Raw genomic sequence first — 26,303 nt, forward strand, 5'->3', positions numbered from 1 at the left:
GAATCGCCGTGACTGCTCTTATTCAAGAGACATTGTGGCAGGGCAGAACAGGCAGGTAGCAACTACATATCGATAAATGCTTAGCCCCATAAGGAATCCCGGATAACCCCTTTAAACTGGAATAATCTATACGGCCTTCATCCATACAGAAAAAAAGGGAACTGTATGCAACTAATTCACTTTTTTTTTTTTTATATATTCAGGGGTAAACCCGAGTTCCCCAGAATACCCTTGCAGCAGGTTTTCCTATAGGCACACGGCTGCAGCTTGGCGCTATGCACGGTGGAAGTAAGCTGTAGGTAACACCCATTGCAGAGTTCTCACTTTGGTAATGTTTAGTCTGGAGGCCTCTTATCAGCGTAAAGCTGGGGTGGAGGTTCACATCATTTCCTGGTTTGGCATGTCTCACATCAGTAGAATCAGTCTACTCCCCTTCCCGTTATTGACAGAGTAGTTTCAAAGAAGCATAAATTGTTTTCTCTTTCTGTCGGCATGCTCACATACAGGCATATATTCACTACCGGAATGAAACAGCCATCGAAAAAGAACCATTTAACCCTACAGCTTTTCATGCCATACTTCAAAAATGCAAAAAAAAAAATAAAAGAAATAAAAACTTACCTGAGCAGAGTACTTTGCCCGTATCCGGCCGGCCTCACAGCCCTTGTCACAAACTCTAACTTGCCTAGCTTGTTCTAATTCTCGCTTCAGACGTAACCGCGATTCGTTAGCCTCCTTCATTTTCTTCTCATTTTCTGCTCGGAGACGTTCAATTTCTTTTCTTAAGTTGCGTTTTGCCTCTGTTGCTTCTCTTAACTTCTCTTTCTTGGCCACACGGAGAAATTCTAGCTCCTAATCAGAGACAAAAAATATATATAAAAAAATACTTTATTAACCTTGAGCAACTTTTCAACGTGATTTAAGTAAACTATAAAAGGTGTAAAATGGAGCAAATCAGCCTCCTCTCCGTGCCATTCCTTTCCAACCTGCAACATTTTATAGTCAATTTAATTACTCTGATAAAAAAAAACTGGCTAGTAAAAAGTTAAGGTTTAAAAAAAAATAAAAGGAAACTCGTCACCAGGTTTTTGCCACCTATCTGAGAGCAGCATAAATGTAGAGATAGAGACCCCAATAATAGGGATATGCCACTTATTGGGATGCTTGGTGTAGTTTTGATCAAATCCCTGTTTTATCAGCAGTAGATCACTAGGACTAACAATCCTGCTGCCATGTAGTCCTCCATATTCATGAGCTTTGAATAACTCCGCCCCCACCACTGATTGGAAGTTTTCTGCCTATGCACAGTATACACAGAAAGCTGCCTATCACAGCTCAGCATTAAGAGAACGGCTAGATCTGCAGCAGAGAAGAGAGGGATTTTATTAAAACTGCCGCAAGCAGCTCAGCAAGTGACACACCGCTGCAATAAGGATCTGCTCTCAGACTCGGTAGCAAAATTTGGTTGACAGATTCCAATTTAAAAAAAAAAAAAAGAGGAAGACAAACTTAAAAATGGTTCAAAACTTCTAAAGAGAAAAAAAGGTACATATACTAAAAATACCAAAAGTAGCAAAATTCGAGAAAACTGCAAAAACGCCGATGGTGAATCGGAGGCAAAGTCTTCAATGATGTGGGGTGGGAACAAGGTAGATATTATAATTGTAGCACACGAATATTGGGGTAAGCACTGGATCAAATCAAAGCATTAAATCATTATGATTGTGAAGCGCTAAATCATGGGATTGGGAGGACGAGCGAAAAACAGGACCAGAAAAGAGACTTCCTCTTGCTCTCCGATACGGTCATGTACAAAAACATATTTCTGTTAAGTAACACCCTGAAGCTAGGTCATGGGAAATCCTTTTCCCTTTACAATAATATGACATCCAAGCCAAGCCATTGTTAACTGGACTACACTCCTGACTTTCTCTCCAACAAAATTAGGAACTCCATAGAGCGGGGGGGAAGGAAGTTGACATGATTCATCTTCCAGGCTGCAAGGAGCACTGCCGCTGTCTCCTGTCTGGGGCACAATCATCTCACAGGTGGAGAATCTAGGTCTTCCATTGATTCACCTTTAAAAAGCCACGATTTAAAAAAAAAAAAAAAAAAAAAAAAAAAAAAGATATCTCCGTCTCCAACTTATCCTTCTTTGGAAACTTGAGGGCTTCCTTCCTTTTCATATTCGAATTTACCAACCTTAACTAACTTTCAGATGTTAGCCAGGGATGAAAGTGTAATCACAAAGTAGCAGGCCTACCAGAAAATTGGTTGCAGCCCCCAATTTATCATTCCATGTTTCCCATACCAGTTATTGATCACCTAATGCTAAAAAACAGAGGCTCACTGTCACTGCATTCATTGACTAGACAAGAGATGGAAATATTACCTGTTGGAGACTCCGTTTGGCCTGAAGAGCGGCGTTCAGTTTCTCTTCTTGTTTCACTCTCATTTTAACGACTTCATGGAGAAACTTTTCTTTGGCTTCCTTGGAATCTAGACCACTGTCAAGGGCTTGCCTTAGGTGCTCCAATTCTGCCTCTAGTCCGCTGCTGAGAGAGTCACCATGATGTGCCCCTTCAAAGGAAGGGTTGATTATTGTCGGAGCCAACATGCCCGGAGAACTTAACTCCTTGGCTGAGCTTGAGGAAGTGAAGGAAGGAGAGGAGAGCGAAGACAGCGAAGACGTAACTAAAAAAAAGACAGGAAAAACCAAAGATAATAAGAACGGATATAACCAATTGATTCTTGCTTACTCAACGTCTAAACAAGTGAATACGTCAAGTACACCTTTTAAACCATGAGGTCTTCAAATCATAAACAGTGGAAGGAAATCAAGCAGACACAATTTAAATACTTCATCCTGCATTTAAGAGGCGCGTTAGAATCTAGAACGCAACTGAATGAGAAGGTTGCCATTGTCATTGGCCCAAGAAAGGTTTCAAAGAATAGGATTTCTTAGAAATTGAAAAAAATGATTTAGGAGCTTCAACAATGACATCAATTGACCAGTTATGGTGAAGGCCATGTTAACATCTTTCACAGGATAACATAAGATTAATGAACATCTGACTTCAATTAGGAGTGTGACAATTTGGAATCTTGTGTAATGTACAAACAAGCTCCTAAAATGTCAGCAATAAAAATTCCTGCCAGGAGTTCCTGTGTACGGCACAGGAAAGTATCATAGGAGAAGTACAACGGAGAGCGTGATGACCTGAGTGTGACCCAACTGATTCATCCACCAGGCAAGGTGATACCCAGCTTCAGAAGAACAGCACAGCTTAACTACTGGAACTTGACTCGTAAACATAATCCATTTAATCTTTGATCTGTAATTTCAATTTCATCACCGCCCTTCGAGCTGTATAAAGCAAACATTATTTACAAGCAACATCATTATTTTTATGAAGGTCCCACAGAAAATGCTTGAGCAGCAAACGGCTTTATTTAGCACACAGGTTGAGAGGTCACCCCAAGTCAGTAGAGTCTCATTCCCAGAGGAGTTTGGTACAGCAGTGGTCATTTTATAAATTTGGAAAGTAAAAAAGGAAAGAAGAAAAAAAAAAATCAACTCACACTTACATTCTTCTCTACTTTCCACTTCAATTTCTGTTTCGGATTCCTTTTCTTCTTCCCGGGCTTGGATGGGAGGAGCTGGTGCCTCGGGTACTGTAGGCATTTCAGCCGTTGGCCTTCGTTTTCGGGACTGTGCAGGACTACTCGATGATTGAATGCTTCTTGGCACAGTCGGGGCACACAAAGGGCTCGTCATCACTTTCTGTGGGGCAGGGGGTGCCAATGCGACATTGGGGGCAACCAGGTGTTCAAAGCTCTTATAATTATAAAAACTGTCGCAGGAAAGATAAAAAATAAAAACATTAAAAATAACATTAAAATAAATAAATATTGCTTCTGTTTAAGGTATTAATATAGTTAAACATCTTTCGGTTTCATGAAAATATTAATGGCTTACCTATCTCTGATCAGGGCAGGCAACTCCTTCTCATTTGCTGAAATGGCGGGGGACCAGGGCCGGAAAGCAGACAGGCGCTGGCGAGGGTGACTATATGCTGGATTCTTTATAAAAAAAATAATAAAAAAAAAAAAACACAAAAAACAGGGTTAAAAACCATAAACACCAACCTAAAAAAATAATATTAATGCATGTAAGAAATCCTTCATTACATCCAAGAGCATTATCTCTCCCAGGGACAATTAGCAAAAACTAGCTGCCCCCTACTGGACAACACTCGGAATGGCAATGGAAGTAGGGATGGATGGATGGAGAGAGATTAATTATATATATATATATATATATATATATATATATATATATATATATATATATATATATATATATATATATATATATATATATATATATATATATATACATATACATATACATACATACACACATATATATATACATATACGTACACACATGCACTTTAACAAAACTCCGTGATCACAAATTTTAACTGAAACGGCCAAGAAAAAATAAAATAATTTTTTTTGGAATATCTATAACTTGGCCATGTGTCTTGATCACATGTGCTGTATACCTGGCATATGGCATTTTTTGGCCTTTACGAGTGTTCACTGCTGTCCCTCAATCCCTTCCTTAGTTTGTGATGTTGACCCCAATTGCTTAGCAACTCAGAATGAACCGGATTAGATTTGGTTGCTAATAAATAATATGAATATTTTGCGGATTTTATGGGATAAGGGGGATCCTTGCAGCTTGTAGAGTCTCTAAGGCACTAATAAGTCACTTACCTCATCATCTACATTAGCCAAAACACTGATCGAAAAAGAAAGACTCTACCGAGAGTTGCATTGGAAATGCAAAAAAAAAAAAAAAGGTACACCAATACTTCAAGACCGCTAATGCCAAAGTCCTCAGTCCATCCCTAATATAATATTAAATTTACCTTGCTAGAGTTTGATAAATTCCGTAACCAACTTGAGGATTTGTCTTTTTCTGCTGAGTTTGGGGAGTGGATGATGCAGTCGTCATTTTTCGACTTTTTAGGTGGCGGTTCGGAAGAAATCTACAAAGAAAAAAAATACATTTATAGAAATTACTTTGGTTTTGATCAGGAACTTAAATCCACATACATGTGTTAAATTTCATTCTGCTACATCCTTTGGTATGTACTACTATCAAAGACTCCGCATGGGCAGACCAATGACGTCACATCTATTGGTATCTAGGACAGGTGCACGGTATCTGCTGCTCATGTACACGAGGTGATCGCTATCTGCATTTTACTTCATCGGTCAAATCAAGATGTGGAAGTGTGCAGAGCCAGTTTAACAAGCTAGATCATTGCTTGTACTTTGGTAACCCAGTTGACCTTTTGAAAAACAGAATTTAGAACTTCGACATTGTGCCAAGTTGTGTGAAACTTCTCTTCTACACCTTTATGTGCGAATAGAAGTAGTGTAATGTGAATAAAGATGTCCTCACAACATTATGTAAGATAATTTACGGCTTCTCAACTGGCCAAGTAAAGGCACGTACCACAGGAGATTAGATGAGGATCTACAAATTAGGGGAAGTCTTTCTTCTAGTCTGAAGTTCCTCAAGAAGTATTCTCGCTGTGCAACTGAAAATAACTTTTGCCATGTCTCCCGAGTCATATGCTGAGCTATTTGTGACTATTAAGGGTAAACCCATTCCTGGCCCTAAAGCGTTCCTCACCAAACTTTTTTTTTTTCCCCAAGGACCAATAACGTTACGAGAGGCCAAAAATGACCTCATGGAGCTACTGATTTTAGCAATGACAGAAATGGAATTGGTCAGAATGAATGCCCCCCTCCAAACCCACCCTGAAATATGACAAATGTCTGCTTTTTTGCCTGAACATAGAAGGAATATTTTATGTGGTGTGAATCAAGAACAGCGTGAACAGCACAGACTCTGTTTATTTGTCGTGGTTGTTATGAGGATGACTTCACTCTGCCACAGCTGCACTGGATTCTGGAGAAGATGCCAAACCTTGCTTTGACTTTTCCACAAGTGGTTTGAAGCTTGGACTGTAAATCACTCTAAAGCTTAGAAGAGACCTCTTGGCAAGAGCTAAGTTCCCTTCAACACACACACACAGAGGTAAAACGTCAGGATGACTTATGAACAGGTGCGGTAAAAGTCTACTAAAATAAACATGCTGAAAACCTAAAAGGGAGGGACCTTTAATGAAGGAATTCTCAGGATAGTACTATGCAGCATTTAGGGTTGCAATTGAAGCAGCTGCATCCCATGTAAGAAGGGGCCTAAGGGTCCTTTTGTTACATAAAGAGAAATTACTATCTTAGTACTTGTATTCAAAATGTACTGCTGGATACTACACTCCATCCTATAGATCGTGCAAGAAGTCTGTGAGGCGCGTGTGCGAACATCACTCCATTCCGACGGAGCACTTGTGTGTTCCAAATGTCGGAAATAAGTTATCAACTATCTTGTGGCTGATGCTTATAAATGGCACATGGTAGGTGTAAGGCCCTTTCACAAATTTGGCATCAGAGTCCAGAGGTTTTTAGGTCAGGTACCGGTTCTAAAACTAAAGTGACAAATTCTTGAACTATACATAGCCCTAGATTTTAAAAATAGGATGCTAATAATTAGTAATACTTGAGACACAAATATAATGAAAGAAAAGAATGTACGAGAAGGTGGAACGTTTTATTAGGCATACGCATGACAAGGCAAGCATAATGAAGATCATGCAGCCCGCTTCGTGGAAATACCAATGAAGTGCCTGAGCTTTAAAAGAACAAGCTATAACAAGCCAACGCTCCGAGTGTAGTTACAAGCCTAAACAGGCTGCAAATAAAAAAAGTTTTACACCAAAAAGAAACTGGAATAAAAAGGTCAACAAAACAAATTCTACAAAGCACTGGCCTTTATAAGTCCAGATTAGAACTACTAGAGGTGGAAATTCCTACATTGCCATATTCAGGCCCCTCAAGGAATTCTGTCTGTTAGCATTTGCACAATTTCTTTAATGCTACTGGGAAAACAGTATCAAATCAACAGAGAATAAAGAATATTGATTATGCATACACTGGGCCAATCCCAATCTCCTAAAAAAAAAAAAAAAAGAAAAGCTATCCTTCTCACACACTGATAATTTATCATAAGTCACTTAAGTATAGTATTTACTAAATGCAGAAAGTAGAGCTAGTGTTCTGAGCACAGTTAGGGTGAGGTCTTCCTGTTTCGCTACAATCTCTTATGAGCAGCGAAAAACTAAAGAGGTTCTCACCAACAGCAAAACCACAACACCCGGCGCCGGTCTGATCGTTCTTATTTATTTGTTTGATGCAGACCTCAAAAGTTGGAGGTCTCTTTCTCTCTTCTCTTCGAAGTGCTAGACAGAAGATCACAGTTTTTGATGTGAGCTTTTCAACCAAGAAGCCCAATCCGTATAATTTATGGGCTGAAAGTACTGCCACACCCGTATTGCCCATACACGCCGTCTGCGGTAACCAAGATGAAAGGGAAATTTCAGAGCAACGCAAGGCAAGATTGCCAGGCCACTTGCCGTCCAATTACATTAATATAGAATAAAGCTAATATATAGGCTTAGCACTACTGGTGTTCTTTATGAGAAAGTCACCGGCTAAAATGGTGGCCTACCTCCAAGAGAAAAATGCGATCGGCAGTCCGACAATGGACTTGCCCAATCAACATCTGCCCAGACAATGAGTTGAACCCATCAATATTGGCGGGTTCACCTTGACTTTAGTCTAATATGTCTCTGGGCCTTAACGAATTCCCCTTTAGAATGTACTTTATGCCCTCAAAGCATTGAATGGCGAGCCCCATGTCGAGTAAGGATAAGTAATCAAATGTTACATTGTCAGATCTAAAAGAGAAAAAAAAAAAAGCAAATCCAGGAATCCGCCTTTCAGAAGAAGACACAACATACTATGCAGCTGCTTCCAGGCAAGCAGTGTCTGGATACCATTGTCCTAGACAAAACAGACTTTGCCACTACACTTGGAGAGGCAGTATGTGTAATCAGAGACACCCAGTGTCTGAAGTGTGGATGAGACCGTGAATAAGAACAATTGTCCCATTTAATGCGCTTTCCTGGCCTGAAGATCCTCCCTCCCTTTGTGCTTTAATATGAGCTCTTCAGTACAGACATATGATATGTGTACCATTGCTATAGATTAAGCCTTACAATACACTTGTGGGAAATTTCCATTTAGGGCAGGACAAAGGCGAAGTCAGAATTGGAATTTTATTTATTTTAAATACAATCTTCACATTTTTTCCATCGTCTAAAAGGTCGAAATATCAACGGCAAATAGTTACCTTCTACAAACCATAGGACACTGAACAAAACTTCTCTACTCAATATGACCACCCTGCCTAAAATAAAGTATATTCGGAAGGTTGAATATAGCTCAAAATAAGAAACACTTCAAATGAACTAACTATGAAGAACAGTAGACTATGTAGACTATTTGGAAACATGTCGGACCATTTGCATTTTTTTTAATAAAGCATCACATTTTTTAAGATGCCAGCCCACAAATCTAAATGGTTTGTATAGGAAGAGAATGCGGCATACCTAAACCTATTGCAAACTGTTCTGCGAAGGCTCTAAATCTTCTGAAGCAAATAAAACGGCTGGAATAGTTTACGTCTTCTAGGAAAAGGCCAGGCGATATAAAATCTTGTAAACCACAATATTTCCTAATTTATGCCATTTTTACTACAGCAAGAGGCTACAAGACGCACATTGTGATTCTAGACATGTCTAAGGTTCTAAGGAAACAAAATGGCATATTTTAAAAGGAGAGGAAATGTTCATGCACATCAGATGAACCCAGCTAGAACACGCTGGCTATGTAACCTGCAAAACCATACTTAAGAGTGTAGCGCAACATGGTGGTGCACTGTTTCTTTGCAATGCAAGGAGGTTGTGTGTTTTCTCAGCGATTGCATGAATTTTTTCTGCCTTTTCAGGTTTCCTTCAACACTCCACAAACAGTGACGGGGAATTTAGAGGTTGGTAAAGTGCTTTGGACTATGACGGCGCCATGAAAGCAAAGCATAATAAAAAAAAATATATAAGTGTGACCGCAATTGATTTACCAAAGTTCTTTGGGAATTCTTACGCCAACACTGGTTTTTAAAAGTAGGGTTTGTGTTACGAACACTTTGTTTTTCTTTATAGTAGTCTATCAATTAGCTATATTACAAATAATGGGAGCAATTTTCACCAGGAAGACCCCGGAAATAGCACTGTTCTTGTATCCGTTATGGAGAAATGCACAGGTTGAGCTTAACCAACGCGATCCACACCCTTCCAAATTTGAAAGGGGTTTGTTTTTCTCGTGAAGTATTCCATTCCCATCAAAAGGGAGATCTGGAGACTTTGAAAGAAGAAGTGAGAATAGACAAGGAAGCGCTCCCAAGAGATGGCCAGACTTGTTATTGTCACTTGGTGTCTTCGGTAAATGGTTATCTACTGGGAAATCTGTATAAACTATATTTTTTCCAAGTTTCAGCACCTTTTAAAAACCATGACTGAAAAATTTCTACAACTCGGAGAGATTTTGTGTTTACATTGTACTGCAGATAAGAATCATGTTTGTAAGACTTTAATATGGTAACGATTATACTGCACCCTTAATCAGGAGCAAAAACTGACTCATCAACACAAATATGTGCCGAACTCTGCATCATGCACGCTCCCTGGTCAACTATCGAGTGAATCTCTACAACAGTTTTGCTTCTTTTAGAATGGAAAGGAAATGGCAGTCTCTGAATAAGCTGGGGGAATATGTGCTCGGCTTGTTGTTAAAGTTGAGTCATCAATGCTAAATCATAACTCCGTCAGTGGAACCGACCACCAACAATTCGATCCTTGGTAGAACTTGTTGGCATCTGCACTGGTATCAGCCCACGTAACAAGGCTGGAATTTCAGATAAGCAATGTCACACCATCCTGTACATACTTTCCCTTTGTGTCTAACAGTGATTTGTAAAACACACACCTACTGGCAATAAAATTATTAGTTCTCCAAGAAGGAATTTTTTAGTTTTATTTATTTAAGGAACGCCAATTGTGAGAAGGGTGGACCAAAAAAGGATGGCACGCAGCCAACGTATAAAGCAGGTCAAGAGACGGCAGTAAAAGGGATAGTGTACGGGAAGTGTACTTTCCTTTGGTGCTTTGTTTGGCAAGAATTGTGTGGGAACTGTGTGTTCTAGGTTGACTACGGCGGAGTCGTTTGCAAACCGATGTGTTCCAGAGGTACTGAATGGGAATGTTAGAGATTGCTAAAGCCAGCGATTTTTCCTGAATAAATGTTATGTTGAATAGGGTCTAGGAATGATCGTGTAGGATATAAAATTGTGCAATGCGTTTTATTTAGCAGTTGGTATCGTTGGTGTAGTCCACCGATGCATCCAATAATAATAATTAGTTGCATCATTGTAAGCACAGACCTCCATAAAAGATGGCAAAACAGTATAAAGAACCAATTTACTACAGTCAACGTCTTACTAGTAGACATGGCACCATCTTCATTGGGGTACGATAATTCGATAGAATCATGCTGTCCTGCAGTCTGGGGGGAAAAAAATAAATATATATCTCCATCTCTCCAAACATGCTCTGCTGAAAAGCTCAGGATTTTTTTTTTACCTGGATGCACAGCTAATGGACATTAAAATGTATTGATTTGGGATCAGCAGAAGCCAGTTCACCCTGCATTACAATCCCGTGCTTTCCCGAAAGCATTAACAAATTACACACTAAACGACACGCTTTATATATTAACTCTTTGCCTTCTCTGCCAGGGCCAATCAATACACTTCCACAATGCAAAGCAAGTCAGCAGGCTCTCTTGTACGAAATGCCCCTTACGGTATGTTTCGGAAGTATTGTGGGAGCCATGAGAGAGGCGCAAGCCTTAAAAATAAACTCAAAAACTAGTTCAATATTGGACTGGATAGTACAGTCATATAGTATATTAAAATCTAGATACTAAAAGTAGTTTAGCAGATGCGTCAAGATGTCTTAACGCATGAAAATCTCCGCTAGCTTAATTACTTGAAAGAATTGTCATGACTTTGGAAACATCCACGCAGCTTTGAGGACAAAGCTAGTCAACCAATTACGGACTTAGACTTTGAAAGCTCCTTTGGCTTGCCTTTAGGTACATCACGTGTTTGCTGTGCAAGATGTGGCACCCAGGGGGAGACAGAAACAGCCTACCTGCTAGTCTCTATGCAATTATCCCGTGCAGCATGGAAGCATCTGATTTTGCTCTTATGCTTAGTGGGATGGAACTTGTTTTAACAGAGCAGAAGAGAAGCATTTAGATGCTCAGACGTAGAGAGAACAGCGCCTCAAAAATATACAGCATGTCAAGACTCGTGGGAGATTTAAATGGCAGCCTTGCAGGCGCCTAGATAGACTAAGGACTTAACGAGTATTTCAGATTGGGTTATTTAACCAAATACCTGCCAGTAAGAATTCTCATGCAAGCCGGAAACAAATTCACAAAGTCGACTAAGACTAAATCCCATTTGCTCTTATAGAACGATATCACCACTTGGGCTGCACCAGAAAAGGCCAAGCCCCAATATGATTGCATGCACCCTCGGTAGTTTGAGCGACCCGTTTTACTTTTTTGGTGGCAATTAACATGCAGGAATGTCATTCCTAGGTTCAAGGGGAGACACGATAGTTAAGAAGATTTCTCAGTGATGAAGGGATTTACCCAGGTCAATGTAGTGATCAAATCCCAGACAGATCGCTTAGTCCTTGCAGGTCAGCCTGCCGTATTAAGCCTCTCTTTTCAAGACCAATTAAATTTAATGTCTGCTTCCAGTGCTAGAAGTGGGTGGATAATGCCAAGGAGGGGATTTTTAAGCCCCTTCTACATGTGCTTACAGAAAAAAAAGATGCATAAAATACAGTGACAACTGGAGGATTTTCCTGACATCCCAGAACGGCATCGATAGGATCGGCGCTCTATTCTTGGAGTTACAAACAGTGCTCTTGTGCTGTCATAGGAACTGCAGTTAATATTCCCTCTGGTGCGTAGACTTTAGCTCCGTGAAGATTCCTTTTGTCTACCATAATTACAGAGGGTGATGTCTTGATAAATGTTTTTGTTTTGTTTGTTTTTTAACGTGCAACTGAAGTACCAGATTTCCAATTGGCGTTTTGAAAAAAAAAAAAAAAAATCATATCCAACTATTTTGTGACCGATCGTTAATGTGGATAGATCACAAATAATGGGTCAGTCAATAGGATACAACCACCATTATCTGGAATCTCCAGAAATAAAGAATGGCAGGCATGCAATAATGCACTTGGAACGCAGTCAAGTCTGGATACTTGTACAAATATTACTACATCTCGGTTATAGGTGTTTAGCCTGGAATGTGTTCACAGAGTAGTTTATAGTAGAGCAGATAACTTCTGCAAGTGCAAACTCCAAGAGAACCACGTAAGTGCGTGTTTACATAGCAGAACCTTGAACTTGGATCATATTCCATTCAACGGTAGACCCAGCCTACTCGCCTGCAGTACAGGGTATTGAGAGGTCCAAGTAAGCTTCAACAAATAGGGCACGTACTGTAGATGCAATTCATCAGATGTGGCGTGATCCAAAACAAGGTTAAAAAAAAAAGAAGCAAAAAGCATAAAAAGGTGTATTCCCATCTCAAACATTTATGGCATATCATTATATTATATACTAGGTATGGATCTCAATACGACCAACATCTACAGTATCTTGAGAACGGGGCTGCTTTAAGTGGCAGGGTGGTTGGCGCTCATAAAATTCAAGGGGTATTCCAACCACCTCTCTACTAACAGTTAAGCTTTCTTCCCGAGAGAGATGATGTCACAGAATGTTAGGAGTTAGAAGGGACCTTCAGGGTCATCATGTCAGACCTTGTGCTCAATGCAGGATTCACTAAACCATCTCAGACAGATGTCTGTCCGGCCTCTGTTTGAAGACTTCCATTGAAGAACTCCCTACCTTTCGTAGCCGCCTGTTCCACTCACTTATCACCCTCACTGTAGATGTGGTCCCACCATTTAGATCATACCCTGTGACTATAAACATACGAGATGGAAACATTCATTCAAATTCGCTCCAAAAAACTGAGAAAAGTAATGATATAGAACATAAAGAAGCAAAATCTGGAGAGCAAACCCCAGACAACTACGGGACTCCAGTAATAAAATCCTGCCCAACGTCAGCAAGCCTGGAGGTTTACTTGTGCAACGCTGTTAATAAGGGCTGATTGTAATAGACCAGCATTAAAACATGTTGTCCAATGTGTGATCTCAACACAATCTGTTCTAGTTAGTAATGGGGGGACTTCTCAATAAACCCACAGTGTCTCCTAGACTACAGAGGCACCATTCATCCGAATATTACTGGAGGTTCCTCTGACCCCCTTTTTTGGTAAGAGCGGTGTAAAACCCGCTTCCTGAGTAGAAACGGGCAGCCATAAATTCTTTCACATCAATGCCGCCCTGCTAATGCAGTGCTGAGGTTGTAGCTTTTTCCCTGTCCTCTCTTTCCACTTTGCCTTATGTCAAATCAAATTACATGAACAATCAATTTTTCTGTCTAGCCATTTTTTCCGTACGCTCGCGCCTTGCAGGGGGTGGAGAAGGAGGGAGCTGGGTGCCTGGCCTCATGCCAGAGATTCATCAATAGGCAGTCTCCACGTGTGGTGGAACTGCATGGCGACAATCTGTCCTCTCTCTCTACTTACACTCTGGCTGTCATCCAAGCCTCACACCTGCTCGGTAACAGTGGAGCCCACTCAAAATTTTAGCAAGGGGTGTGAAATAAAATTAGGCAGAGGTGTACAGAACAAGCGAAGGACTCCAGCGGTCAAGAGGCACGTTATGCAGAGAAATCGCAGGCGCTGTGTCCTTTTGCAAACATCAAGCTTCTTGTGCTTCAATTAAGCCACAGGGAAAGTACAATCTGGAAAATCTATAATTATGTGGGTGTTTTCCAGGCAGTCAAATAACTACGGTAGATCAGAAAAAAGCAAAACAATGTCGAAATAGTTTCTAAAAAGGAAAAAAAAAAAATGAGTGAAGAAAGAAAGAAAAAAAAAACTATTTCAATATCCTCGATGTAACAGGCTAAAAATGCAAACATACAAAATGAAAATTGGCTTAGCACAAAAGCAAATAAAAAGGCATGCATTTGACTAATGGAGATACATTGGACATGAATGGGGAAGGGAAAAAAAAAATGTAAGAGCATGTCCCTAGGGAGACAGCAACCATAAAGAGAAATTCTGACTTGGAGAGAAACACAAGCTCCATGGAGACCAAGAGGGGTGAGAAAGGGTCACTGCCTTTCAGGAGCATTCCAGTGGGTGTGCAAGGGCCTACAGAAAAAGTACAAGCCTCGTAAGGGTCACCACAACCCTGTTTTCTGGGCTGGAGTTCAACCTGAGGTAAATGGCTAGACAAGGGCCAATAAAAACAGTGGCTCTTTTACGAAAGGAGGACACAGATTCTTAAACTCTTTGTTCAAGTTGATGACCAGACACAATAAATGTTTGGTGGCTAAATCAAGCTTCACAAAAAGAGGAACAGTTGTAGGATTCCACATTCACCGGGTACCTATCCGCCGGTTAGAGAAGATGTTGCATGAGATTGATCAATGCCCCCCACTCCCATCCATAGGATTTCATGTCCAGCCCAAAATATACTCTTTAAAATATGGAATCAGAGTTAATATATCTTTGACCTGTAGGCATTACGGAGATTGTACAACTTTGGGTATAATTTTCATTAATGCATGCATTTCGGGTTAAAAGTAATTTTTGCAATTGGATATCATTAAAAATGTTCTATAGCGTCTGTGTCGAATGCAGAATTGAGTTAACCAAAAATCCATCAGTGTTCTAATTCTTATTGGCCTTTTTTTTTTTCCATTTGCTTTTAGCTCCACTCAGCTGATTAATCACCATAGTCTACATCAGGGGTCCCCAACCTGTAGCTCGGGAGCCACATGTGACTCGCGGTCCCATGAATTGTGGCTCACGGCTTTCTGCCAGCTTGGTGCATTAGTTCCAGATTTAGTTAACTGGTACGAAGAGCACATCTCAAAATGGTGAACCTTGTGAGTAGCCCTGCACAAAAGAGCAGATTTGGTTACACATCTACTGCTCTTGGGGGGTTTAGAGATAACTTAGGTATGGTACGCTGGAGACAGGATGATACTACTCCTCAAAGTTTGTAAGCTTGCGAGCAGTGCCCTCATTCCTCTTGGTATCCATTTTGAACTGTGATTTTTGTTATGCTGTAATGTCGATTGTCTGTACAAATCCTCTGTATAATTTGTAAAGCGTTGCGGATTATGTTGGCGCTACATAAATAAATTTATTATTATTACTGGTCAGAGGAGATGCTTGAAGATGGATTTGACTGTGTTGGGAGTGCGTAATGGGAGAATGCTAAATGTGGTGGGAACCCCTGGATCTTGGTATACTGCTTCGGGGTGATTTGTGTGGAAAAGCTTTGGTTATCATTAAAGCCGTAATGGGGGCTTTGGTTACCACTACTGTGAGGGGACATTAGCTGAATGTGGCTCTCAAGGTCAGAAAGGTTGTGGACCGCTGGTCTACATCAAAGTTGAATGTGCAGAAAAAAAAAAAACTTGCAAAAGCCAAATTGTGCAAAACTTTTAATAAAACCCAACTGTTAGAATGGTATTTAGCCTCAAATACACTAAAGTAATAAAAATAAAATAGGTGGACACCCCTTTAATATTTTTTTCCCAGTCTAGCGGAGAACACAAATCATGATACCAAGTGTTACGGCAATGTTGTGCACACAGTTCTGTTAAAAAAATAAAATAAATAAGCCACAACAAAATGCATGGCTTTATTCTCAGCACTCCCAGTGGAGCTGGTGGCTGTTCTTTCAAGCATCGGAGGCTGTTTCACATCAGACATTCCAGGACATTACTTGCCAAAGTTGTGGGGTGTACAAGTTAATGGCGTTCTGGCACTGTGCCCTTCCTCACAAAAAAGGATCAATATGCAACAAGCAAACTTTTCCATTCAGGATTAAAGGAAATGTTGCCCAAGATGAGAAAGGCAGAATGAAATACAGGATGTTGTGGTCACAGCACTTGGAAGGTTTATACACTAGGAATCCAAGTTAATTAAAAGAGAATGTTTTAATATGAACATCAAGGAAGCAAGACTTTTTTGTTTATGGCTGTGTTGCTTAAAAGATATAATTTTCTTAGACAAGTAAAACAGAAAACCCGCCACAAGGTCTTCAGAGTGGTTGATCGGTACAACTCACAAATGTCCACCAAACCTGTAAGGTCAGATCGCAACTTGATTGATGTTGACCAATTCGTTCAACTTTTATTTTCCTTTTCATATTTATTTTTTAGCACGGTGGCTCATTGGTTAGCACTGTAGCTTCACAGCTCTGGTGTCCAGAGTTCAAATTCTAAAGGACAACAACATCGGAAAGGAGTTTATATGTCCTCCCCATGGTTGCGTGGCTTTCCTCCTGGTTCTACGGTTTCCATCGACACTTCAAAGACATACTGATGGGGGAATGTAGATTGTGAGTCCAAATCGGGACAATGATGACTGTAAAACATCTATTTCTTACAACAAAAGACTTGCAAAAATTATAAAAACTCAAGCTTTGATGGTTACTAAAAACTTTTTTTTTACTCCACCCTAGGTCTTCTCGTTACGAAAACAGACCAAAAATCAAAATTCTTCACCCAGTATTAAAACTTAAAGATTTAGGTCTTAAAGAAAAAAAAAAAAAAAAAAAGATTAAAAATTCTACTCCACTTTCCTGTCCCTGACTTATTGAGTCGAACAGAAGACTTTATGTGACTTCAGACTCCAGGGTGTATACATACCCACATATATAACCCTACACATAAAAAAGCCAGGTGTTTAAGAGACTATGAATTGTAGACAAAACACGCAGCTGTGCGCTAGACATCGGTTGTAGGACATGTCGAGGTAAAAAAATATTACCACATACATCTTCATGTGGGAGCAGAAAACAGTAAATTCTTACCAAAAGCCTAGCAGCGCCTCACTCACACTTAAAATATGTTACAGAAAAGAGTAAAAAAGAAAGAAAATAACCCAGACATGTCCACTACACTGTCATCTCTGGACATTCCACACAGATTTATCACCTTTTTTTTGTAAGTGCTTTCAATTTCCTAATCGGATAGATTTTTTTCCCTCCTGAAACATTCCTTTAACAGATGTTTTTTTTTTTCCCCTTTTACGTGAAGGAAAAACTGTCCGTACTTTACGGCATGAGCATTTTTTCTGCATTTCAAGTTTCCAACACAAAAATAAAACCTTTTTATTAGCTCAACACTTTTGCTTGGAGAAAAAAAAAAAAAAGATGTTCATGGTTCAGTGAAAATTGATGAATTATACATTTCAGAGTCAAACATAATGAAGAATAAGAGATTAAACAGGGGAGGGGGGGGGGGAACAAAAAGTACCAAGGTCACCACACTGGCGCACATACTTCAAACTTCTGTGAGGTGTAGTGATATACAAGCAATTCAGGTTATATAAAAATGATATGTAATAGGCATCCGTAAAGTAATGCCATCTACATATCTCCGATCAGTTCTAGCAGTCTTGATATGTAATGATTTTAGAAAGGAAACTAGAATGGATTGCAAAAAGCACAGGATAAACATTTGTTGAGAGGCAATTGGAGCAGATTTCCATTCATGAAAATAGATAAGGATTACCACCTTAAAATATCTAAATTAGAAGGGTGTTCGGTCGATAATCTATGCAAGCAATCATGTCTTACAATATACACATTAAACATACTGTATAAACAGATAGTTGCATACCTAGAAAGCTACAGTTTAATGAGGATGCTAAAGAAAAAGTTCTTGATGAGATGGGTAGTGGCCAAGGGAGTTCGTTAAGTGGATATGAACACCAGTTCGATGCATTGGCCTACGAGAACACAACAAATGGTTCATTTTCCTGGTCAATTCATGGTAAGAGTGAAAAACTCAAGGACAAAATTGCCAAGGTGTCAAGAACCAAAATAAATGAGTGACCCAATGGCAGAACTTTGATGAAAACTCCTTTCTCTCACAAGTACCATGCAAAGAACGAGATTGATGTTCTAGGGCAAAGACCAAGATGCCAACTGAATGCATCAAAACATCCTACAGGATGATGTTTTCAGAAAAGTTAAAAATAAAAGCTTTCAAGCAGACGTACAGAAAAGGGAGAACATTTTCACTTCATTACCTTGCTTAATGTAGGACTTACAAGGAAATTTAATGTTCACCATCAGGTTTTGTCAGGAGGTGGTTAGCATGGACTATGCTTTCATGTGACACTTCCCTAATGGGCACTCAAGGAAATCTCAGCAGCATTCATCAGACTTCCATGAGCAGCTTTTACACTTGAGAAGGCTTTCTGTCTGCTACATAACACAAGAGACCATCCCCCAGCTTCATTCTCATCACCTATAACTCATGTGGATTGAGAACTACTAAAGAGCCATATGTAGTAAATACATATTGAGCCTGGTAGGACATTGTATGGAAGAGTGCACCAATTTTGTAAATGGCAATGAAAGATACAAAATGGGCATTCCTAAATACTAATTTATAATACCATGATTTACCATAGCCCAATATGCTGTATGAGTAACACTCACAGCAAAATCATCCAATCATCCAACACAAGTAGATCCCTCATTTACAAAAACGAGGAACCCACCCTACATGGCAAATTTATAGGCTTCATAGCCGTTTCAACAAAATGAGCCACCCGTAAATATCCATTGATTCATACTTTACGTCTACACGCCCCTAATGTTATACAGAGGTATACCAAAGTTAATCCTCATGCAATCATATTTCCTATCACATGTTATGATATTGAGATATTTTGCCCTCGAAGACTTGTTTGAGTAGACTGAACTAGAGTTGAACAAAATATCTGCAGGACCCTGGGCCAGTTGCCACAACGGTATTTCATGGCTGCGGAACCAGAGCCCTGCGAACATTATTTTAAACTTATGGCTTTCCAGCTGACTTTTCGGTTTGGAAGGCACATAATAATAATAATAAATAATCTTAATTTTTATACAGCGCTAACATATTCCGCAGTACTTTACATTTTGCACACATTATCATCACTGTCCCCGATGGGGCTCACAATCTAAATTCCCTATCAGTATGTCTTTGGAATGTGGGAGGAAACCGGAGTGCCCGGAGGAAACCCACGCAAACACGAAGAGAACATACAAACTCTTTGCAGATGTTGTCCTTGGTGGGGTTTTGAACCCAGGACTCCAGCGCTGCAAGGCTGCTGTGCTAACCACTGCGCCGTGTCGCCCGCGCAGCACGAGGTCATCGTCATGGGAGTCACGTACGCATGATGATATGTTGGGCCAACTAACCAGAAGAAGCGCCAGGGACGCCAGCAGCTAGGAGGTTTATAAGGCTCTTGTTCAGTGGCCATGGACTATCAAAGTGGCAGCTGGACCAAGGTCCTGCAAATCTTTTAAGTCAACTCTATATGGTACCCAATGTAATAATGTAGAGTTTCAAAACATAGAAGTTTGCCATACCCAAAGATCCCTATGCAAATAAATTGCCGAAAAGACAATTACGGTATATAAACAATAACATAGTTAGTAAGGCCGAAAAAAGACATTTGTCCATCCAGTTCAGCCTATATTCCATCATAATAAATCCCCAGATCTACGTCCTTCTACAGAACCTAATTGTATGATACAATATTGTTCTGCTCCAGGAAGATATCCAGGCCTCTCTTGAACCCCTCGACTGAGTTCGCCATCACCACCTCCTCAGGCAAGCAATTCCAGATTCTCACTGCCCTAACAGTAAAGAATCCTCTTCTATGTTGGTGGAAAAACCTTCTCTCCTCCAGACGCAAAGAATGCCCCCTTGTGCCCGTCACCTTCCTTGGTATAAACAGATCCTCAGCGAGATATTTGTATTTTCCCCTTATATACTTATACATGGTTATTAGATCGCCCCTCAGTCGTCTTTTTTCTAGACTAAATAATCCTAATTTCGCTAATCTATCTGGGTATTGTAGTTCTCCCATCCCCTTTATTAATTTTGTTGCCCTCCTTTGTACTCTCTCTAGTTCCATTATATCCTTCCTGAGCACCGGTGCCCAAAACTGGACACAGTACTCCATGTGCGGTCTAACTAGGGATTTGTACAGAGGCAGTATAATGCTCTCATCATGTGTATCCAGACCTCTTTTAATGCACCCCATGATCCTGTTTGCCTTGGCAGCTGCTGCCTGGCACTGGCTGCTCCAGGTAAGTTTATCATTAACTAGGATCCCCAAGTCCTTCTCCCTGTCAGATTTACCCAGTGGTTTCCCATTCAGTGTGTAATGGTGACATTGATTCCTTCTTCCCATGTGTATAACCTTACATTTATCATTGCTAAACCTCATCTGCCACCTTTCAGCCCAAGTTTCCAACTTATCCAGATCCATCTGTAGCAGAATACTATCTTCTCTTGTATTAACTGCTTTACATAGTTTTGTATCATCTGCAAATATCGATATTTTACTGTGTAAACCTTCTACCAGATCATTAATGAATATGTTGAAGAGAACAGGTCCCAATACCGACCCCTGCGGTACCCCACTGGTCACAGCGACCCAGTTAGAGACTATACCATTTATAACCACCCTCTGCTTTCTATCACTAAGCCAGTTACTAACCCATTTACACACATTTTCCCCCAGACCAAGCATTCTCATTTTGTGTACCAACCTCTTGTGCGGCACGGTATCAAACGCTTTGGAAAAATCGAGATATACCACGTCCAATGACTCACCGTGGTCCAGCCTATAGCTTACCTCTTCATAAAAACTGATTAGATTGGTTTGACAGGAGCGATTTCTCATAAACCCATGCTGATATGGAGTTAAACAGTTATTCTCATTGAGATAATCCAGAATAACATCCCTCAGAAACCCTTCAAATATTTTACCAACAATAGAGGTTAGACTTACTGGCCTATAATTTCCAGGTTCACTTTTAGAGCCCTTTTTGAATATTGGCACCACATTTGCTATGCGCCAATCCTGCGGAACAGACCCTGTCGCTATAGAGTCACTAAAAATAAGAAATAATGGTTTATCTATTACATTACTTAGTTCTCTTAGTACTCGTGGGTGTATGCCATCCGGACCCGGAGATTTATCTATTTTAATCTTATTTAGCCGGTTTCGCACCTCTTCTTGGGTTAGATTGGTGACCCTTAATATAGGGTTTTCATTGTTTCTTGGGATTTCACCTAGCATTTCATTTTCCACCGTGAATACCGTGGAGAAGAAGGTGTTTAATATGTTAGCCTTTTCCTCGTCATCTACAACCATTCTTTCCTCACTATTTTTTAAGGGGCCTACATTTTCAGTTTTTATTCTTTTACTATTGATATAGTTGAAGAACAGTTTGGGATTAGTTTTACTCTCCTTAGCAATGTGCTTCTCTGCAAACTGCTATAAAACATTCTGCCATGTAGCTGCTACTATTAGGTCTTCTGGATATTATTTATAGTTTAGCAGTGCTTTATGGCTGCCCTTGACTTTGAAATGCATAATGAGCGATGATAAAATGCGGGTATTTGACTCAATGGTTCCTTCATGATAGAGATTCCCTATAAGATTTTCCAAAAAGCCCACAAAAGTACAAAGTGGAGGCTCCATGAGCTTGACGTTTCTGAATAAAGCCAAAATGAAAGGAACAATTGAATAGTTGTTCAACCTGTCTGTCCGATTTTACGCTCCATGTCAGATTTGTTAAAAAGAGGCGCTGGTCAGCTTTGCCTGGAGAGAAGTGAAGAAAAGGCGGAGGTGAGGAGACAACAGGCGGATAAAACAGACCAAAGGGGCTAGAAGTGAAGAGTGTAATTTTAAAAAAAAAGAAAGAAAAGAATATAAGTCTATAAATCAATCAGAATTTTCAGTTCTTCATAATCCCTTCTCTCGCTTCCCCACGTCCCCAGTCTGTCTCTGCCTCCACCGCAGCAGAATGCTGATCTGTGCGTCTTTTGAAACATTAACATTTAACAGAGATTTTGTGTCTGCTGAATTCCAAGAAATCAAAATAAACTGCAGTCTCGCAAAGCCTGCCAGGCAGAGGCCTCTGTTTACCGAGGGGAATATTTGCTCTCGTTCTCCAGCGACAGCCCACTCCTGGATCCTCAGTACACCTTGGTACATGACGCAGCTGCCTCAGATCACAGGGTGAGATGCATAATTTTAAACCCTTTCAAAAACTTCGCAATACTACCGATTTGCAGAGAAGTCATCGAGTTTTTTTTTTTTTTTTTTTAAGAGAAACTATTTAAGTCAACTCTCCACCCCCCAAAAAAGGGCTATGGTCAGTTTTGTAATACAAGAATCTTACGCTACAGGTTATATATAAAATGTTGAAGTTTATAGTCTTCACGTGTCTACATCATTGCCACAACACCCTGATGTTTCTACCAAACCAACCTTTGATCACTACTAGGTTCTACGTTGGTCCAACTTGTGGTCAAATGTTGTAATACTACCTCCATTTATATTATGGTGAAGTAATACGTGCCCTCTACTTGGGAGGTGGAGGTAACCCCTACAAAATACCTTCTTTCCCCATTGATTGCATGAAAATGTCAACATCAAGTGCTACACACAACCTCAAATACCTTCAAAATCTCAATATCCCACAAGTCAACATTGGCCAATATTTCCATAATTAAAAAATTATAGCATTGCGAGAGTACCACTGTTCGATGGAAATCCATTCAATTTCTCTACATTCACAACCATAATACAAAAAATAAAAATAAAAATCAAAAAAGGTAATTAGGATTTTCCAAGCTCTCAAGATTTGTTTTAGTGCTCTCCACTAGAAACTAGAAATTTTGAAGATAATTACACTTCACATTTAATCGAGAAGGGCATATGGGAACCATGTAGGAATCAGAGCTAGACAAACTAGTGGTCTAAGGATGGTGTCATTGGGATAATGAGAATAATGTACCGTATATGAGATCTGCAAGAGCATCTGGCTCCAGGACCAGAAGAAGAAGATGAAGAATATTGAACACTACATTTGCTGCTAATCCATCAACTTTTTTATGGTCAAAATAAATCCTTATCTCCCTTAAATGCTCAACGGCGCACAACAGAAAAACCTTCGAGAGGATGGAAAATCATTTTATAGACAGAAAACTAGTCTAGCCAAAATCGAAGAGTAGGACAAAAGGTTAGGAGGGAATTTTGGAAGTGGATCTAAGCAAATGATTTCCTATATGCTATTTGACTATCCCGGCCTTGCAACGGTAATATATCCTGTATAACAACAGCAGTAGAGATTGATTTGACAAACAGAATATTGCTTGCAACAATCCAATCATTACCCAGAAAACAGCACCACTCTGGTCTATAGGCTGTATCTAGTATTGCAGCTCAGCCTCATTTATTTCAAGACGGAGACTAAGCTACAGTTCTAAATGTCCAATTCTGATGGAGGGTGGGTTGGAGGAACTTTTATCTGCAACTCTGGTTAACTCCTTTAAACAGAACTCATCCCAAACTATATTCCACTCGTCATAATAATTGGCCTGAGGACAAGGGAAGCAGCAGCTAAACAACACACATTACAGAAAAGGGACTATAGCTTTTAATTAAATAGTAAGGAGGACAGCGTTATGTTTTTCAGCACACAGTATAGCTTCACTAGCTTGACTTAGAGCGCTGGGCGGCTCATCGAATGGACGTTAGAGCCTTCTGAGTGCTGAAGGCTTCTGGAACATGATGCAAGTTTTGCAGAAAAATCTACGATTAGACTTAAAAAAAAAAATAAAAAAAAAAATAAAAGTCTTTGAACCTGGATCAAGCAGCAAAGCAAACCTCGAACAAATTTTATTTTTGCGCTGGTTTACAACAGCATTACGCAGCTTAGCTTTAGATTTTTTCCTTCCCCCTTGCAATCCTCCGTAGTCTGGCAGTCGGGAGTGTTTTTTTTCCTCTCCATAGAAACAGACATAACAGAGCTTGAGACAACATCTCAAAAAAATGAAAAAAAAAATTTTTTTTCTTCAGCAGGTCCAGCAAAACCGCCCAGGATTATGACAGCTTGCCAGCACACATGACTTACAGAGGTATGCTCCAATTGTTTCCTTTTATTTTCCAGTAAAGTAACACTCTGTACCCTAGCCTTTCTCCCATTTCATAATTACCTCAAGCATTTTTTTTGCATAAAATAAACTGTACTTCATTTGTGTGTTTAGCAACCACCAAATTGTGTTAAGGGAAAAAAAAAAAGTAACAAAATACAAGATATCCATCCTCGAGGACCACATGATCCAATATATCTCCAAGTCTTCCTCTACTAGGATCTTACAGAACATATTCCTACACTTTCCATTTTTTTGGTATCCACTCTACTCCGGAAAGGCAACCGACAAAATACAGCAACCCAACGAAGATGCCATTGTATAGTCTCGCCAATAGAGTTTGTGAAAAGAATAACTTCTAGTAAAACTTTAGAAAAAAAAACTTTTTGACAGTGAAGGTGATCAATGAGTGGAACAGGCTGGCGAGTTCTCCTTCAATGGAAGTCATCAAACAGAGGCTGGATAGACATCTGTCTAAGATGGTTTATTGAATCCTGCATGGAGCAGGGTTTTGGACACGATGACCCTGGAGGTCCTTTCCAACTCTGAAATTCTATGATTCTAAGATTAAAGCTAGCATGAAAAGTACAGCAATGTTCTTCAGATATTACATCCCAAACAAAGCTGTGGACAATTACAAATTGCAGGTGTGAAGAAAAAAAAAAGTGATGCTCCAAAAATTCCCAAGACTAAATAGCGAGATAAAATATATATATTTGTATGGATTCTCCAACTGCACACCTACAGATTCTCCGACATGCTTTTCGGCACCATTTGTGTGCGCTTCCAGTTCTACGACACAGATAGAAGACTCCTGCACCAGATATTGTGTAACCTACTAGATAAATTACAGTCAACTGCAGACCTATTACACACTGTAACAAGTACAAAAGGAGGTAGCTGCCTATTAACACACCCCTAATGTTTGAAAAATGTCTTTGCGCCTTCGGGGCAAGAGTACAAATCCCATTAACTGATTATTCTCCCTAAGATATCAGAGAAGGCCCTCCATCATGCCACAAAGAGGTTAGTGTTATATAAGAACACCTTAAAATAGCAGCACCTGGGTCAACTGGCTCAGATGTTAATTTATTCCAATTGACCCAGGAGCGGATTAAATGCATCACTGCGCATTCCAGCACTGAAAGGGTTTACTAAAACATTCACTGAGCATAGATGACAATGTGCACTCAGAATTAAATAAAATAAGTTATGACCACCAATCAAAAGGTCTTCTGTGTCGGGCAAACAGACAAATTATTGCACAGTCGAAAATAGGCCAATCCCGCCAAGAAGCTTCTAGAGAATATTGGGTTGCTCTACCTGCCTTGTAGTCGAGAGTTTATCAAAGTAGATGTGCAAATGTTCTAACTTGCTATAATGTTGGCCCCAAAGAGAATGACGAGTATAAAACAACAGGCACCGATGGACAGAACAGCCCGTAAAATGATCCTGGACATTTGATGTTTTATTATGAGAGGCCTGGTTGTGGGAAATCGTGGTTTGCCTCTCATGAAAGTCTGTGATTCTAATGCGTGGGGGATTTTACATGGCCGCTTCTAGGGTTTATTGTTAATGCAGCATTGAAAGAAAATTTGTAATTTCCTTTTCAAAAAAGCTTTGATCCAAGACACCAGAGTTTACAACGTTCACCAGAAGTCAAGCAATCGTCCACTGTCGAAATCAATGTAAAGAAAAGCCATTCTTTGAGTGACTAGGCCTTATTTTAAATTTTTATGAATGGATGGGTCGTGTAACGCAACTATTCCCTTTAGGCCCAGCCACTTCTCATTGGAGACCAACAATCGACTTTCCTATGATGGTTGATCACCGCAGTCAATTATAATAAGGCACATTTACTTTTCTTTTCCATGATGGTATAAGAAGATTCTTCTCAGCTGCATCAATCAGCTATTTAGGTTTTCTCCCTTGTGCTTCTGGTGGGACATTCTTGACGTCTTGAAGTCCATTAAACCGCGAAAAGCCGTAAACAAAAGTATGTTTTTACTTGTTCTGCCGGCTATGTCTAGAACACAGAATCAAAAACTCCAGACTGAAATATTACT

General features: G+C 39.9%; 1 protein-coding gene across 2 annotated transcripts in view; it reads right to left on the reverse strand.

Moving 5' to 3' along the window:
• The window catches only part of SKI (SKI proto-oncogene), a 76,890-nt gene that overhangs the window by 2,833 nt on the left and 47,754 nt on the right, over positions 1-26,303 (reverse strand). Inside the window, exons 2-6 of one of the 2 annotated variants that reach the window (XM_069740823.1) lie at positions 4,941-5,060; positions 3,980-4,083; positions 3,583-3,854; positions 2,393-2,694; positions 622-852 (exon numbers count right to left, since the gene is read on the reverse strand). In XM_069740823.1, the coding sequence (XP_069596924.1) occupies positions 622-852; positions 2,393-2,694; positions 3,583-3,854; positions 3,980-4,083; positions 4,941-5,060 (1,029 nt within the window). The remainder of the gene's footprint in view (positions 1-621; positions 853-2,392; positions 2,695-3,582; positions 3,855-3,979; positions 4,084-4,940; positions 5,061-26,303) is intronic. The other variant, XM_069740824.1, reaches the window with a different exon arrangement.

The sequence above is a fragment of the Ranitomeya imitator genome, chromosome 10 (assembly GCF_032444005.1).
Source record: "Ranitomeya imitator isolate aRanImi1 chromosome 10, aRanImi1.pri, whole genome shotgun sequence".
Classification (NCBI taxonomy): Eukaryota; Metazoa; Chordata; class Amphibia; order Anura; family Dendrobatidae; genus Ranitomeya; species Ranitomeya imitator.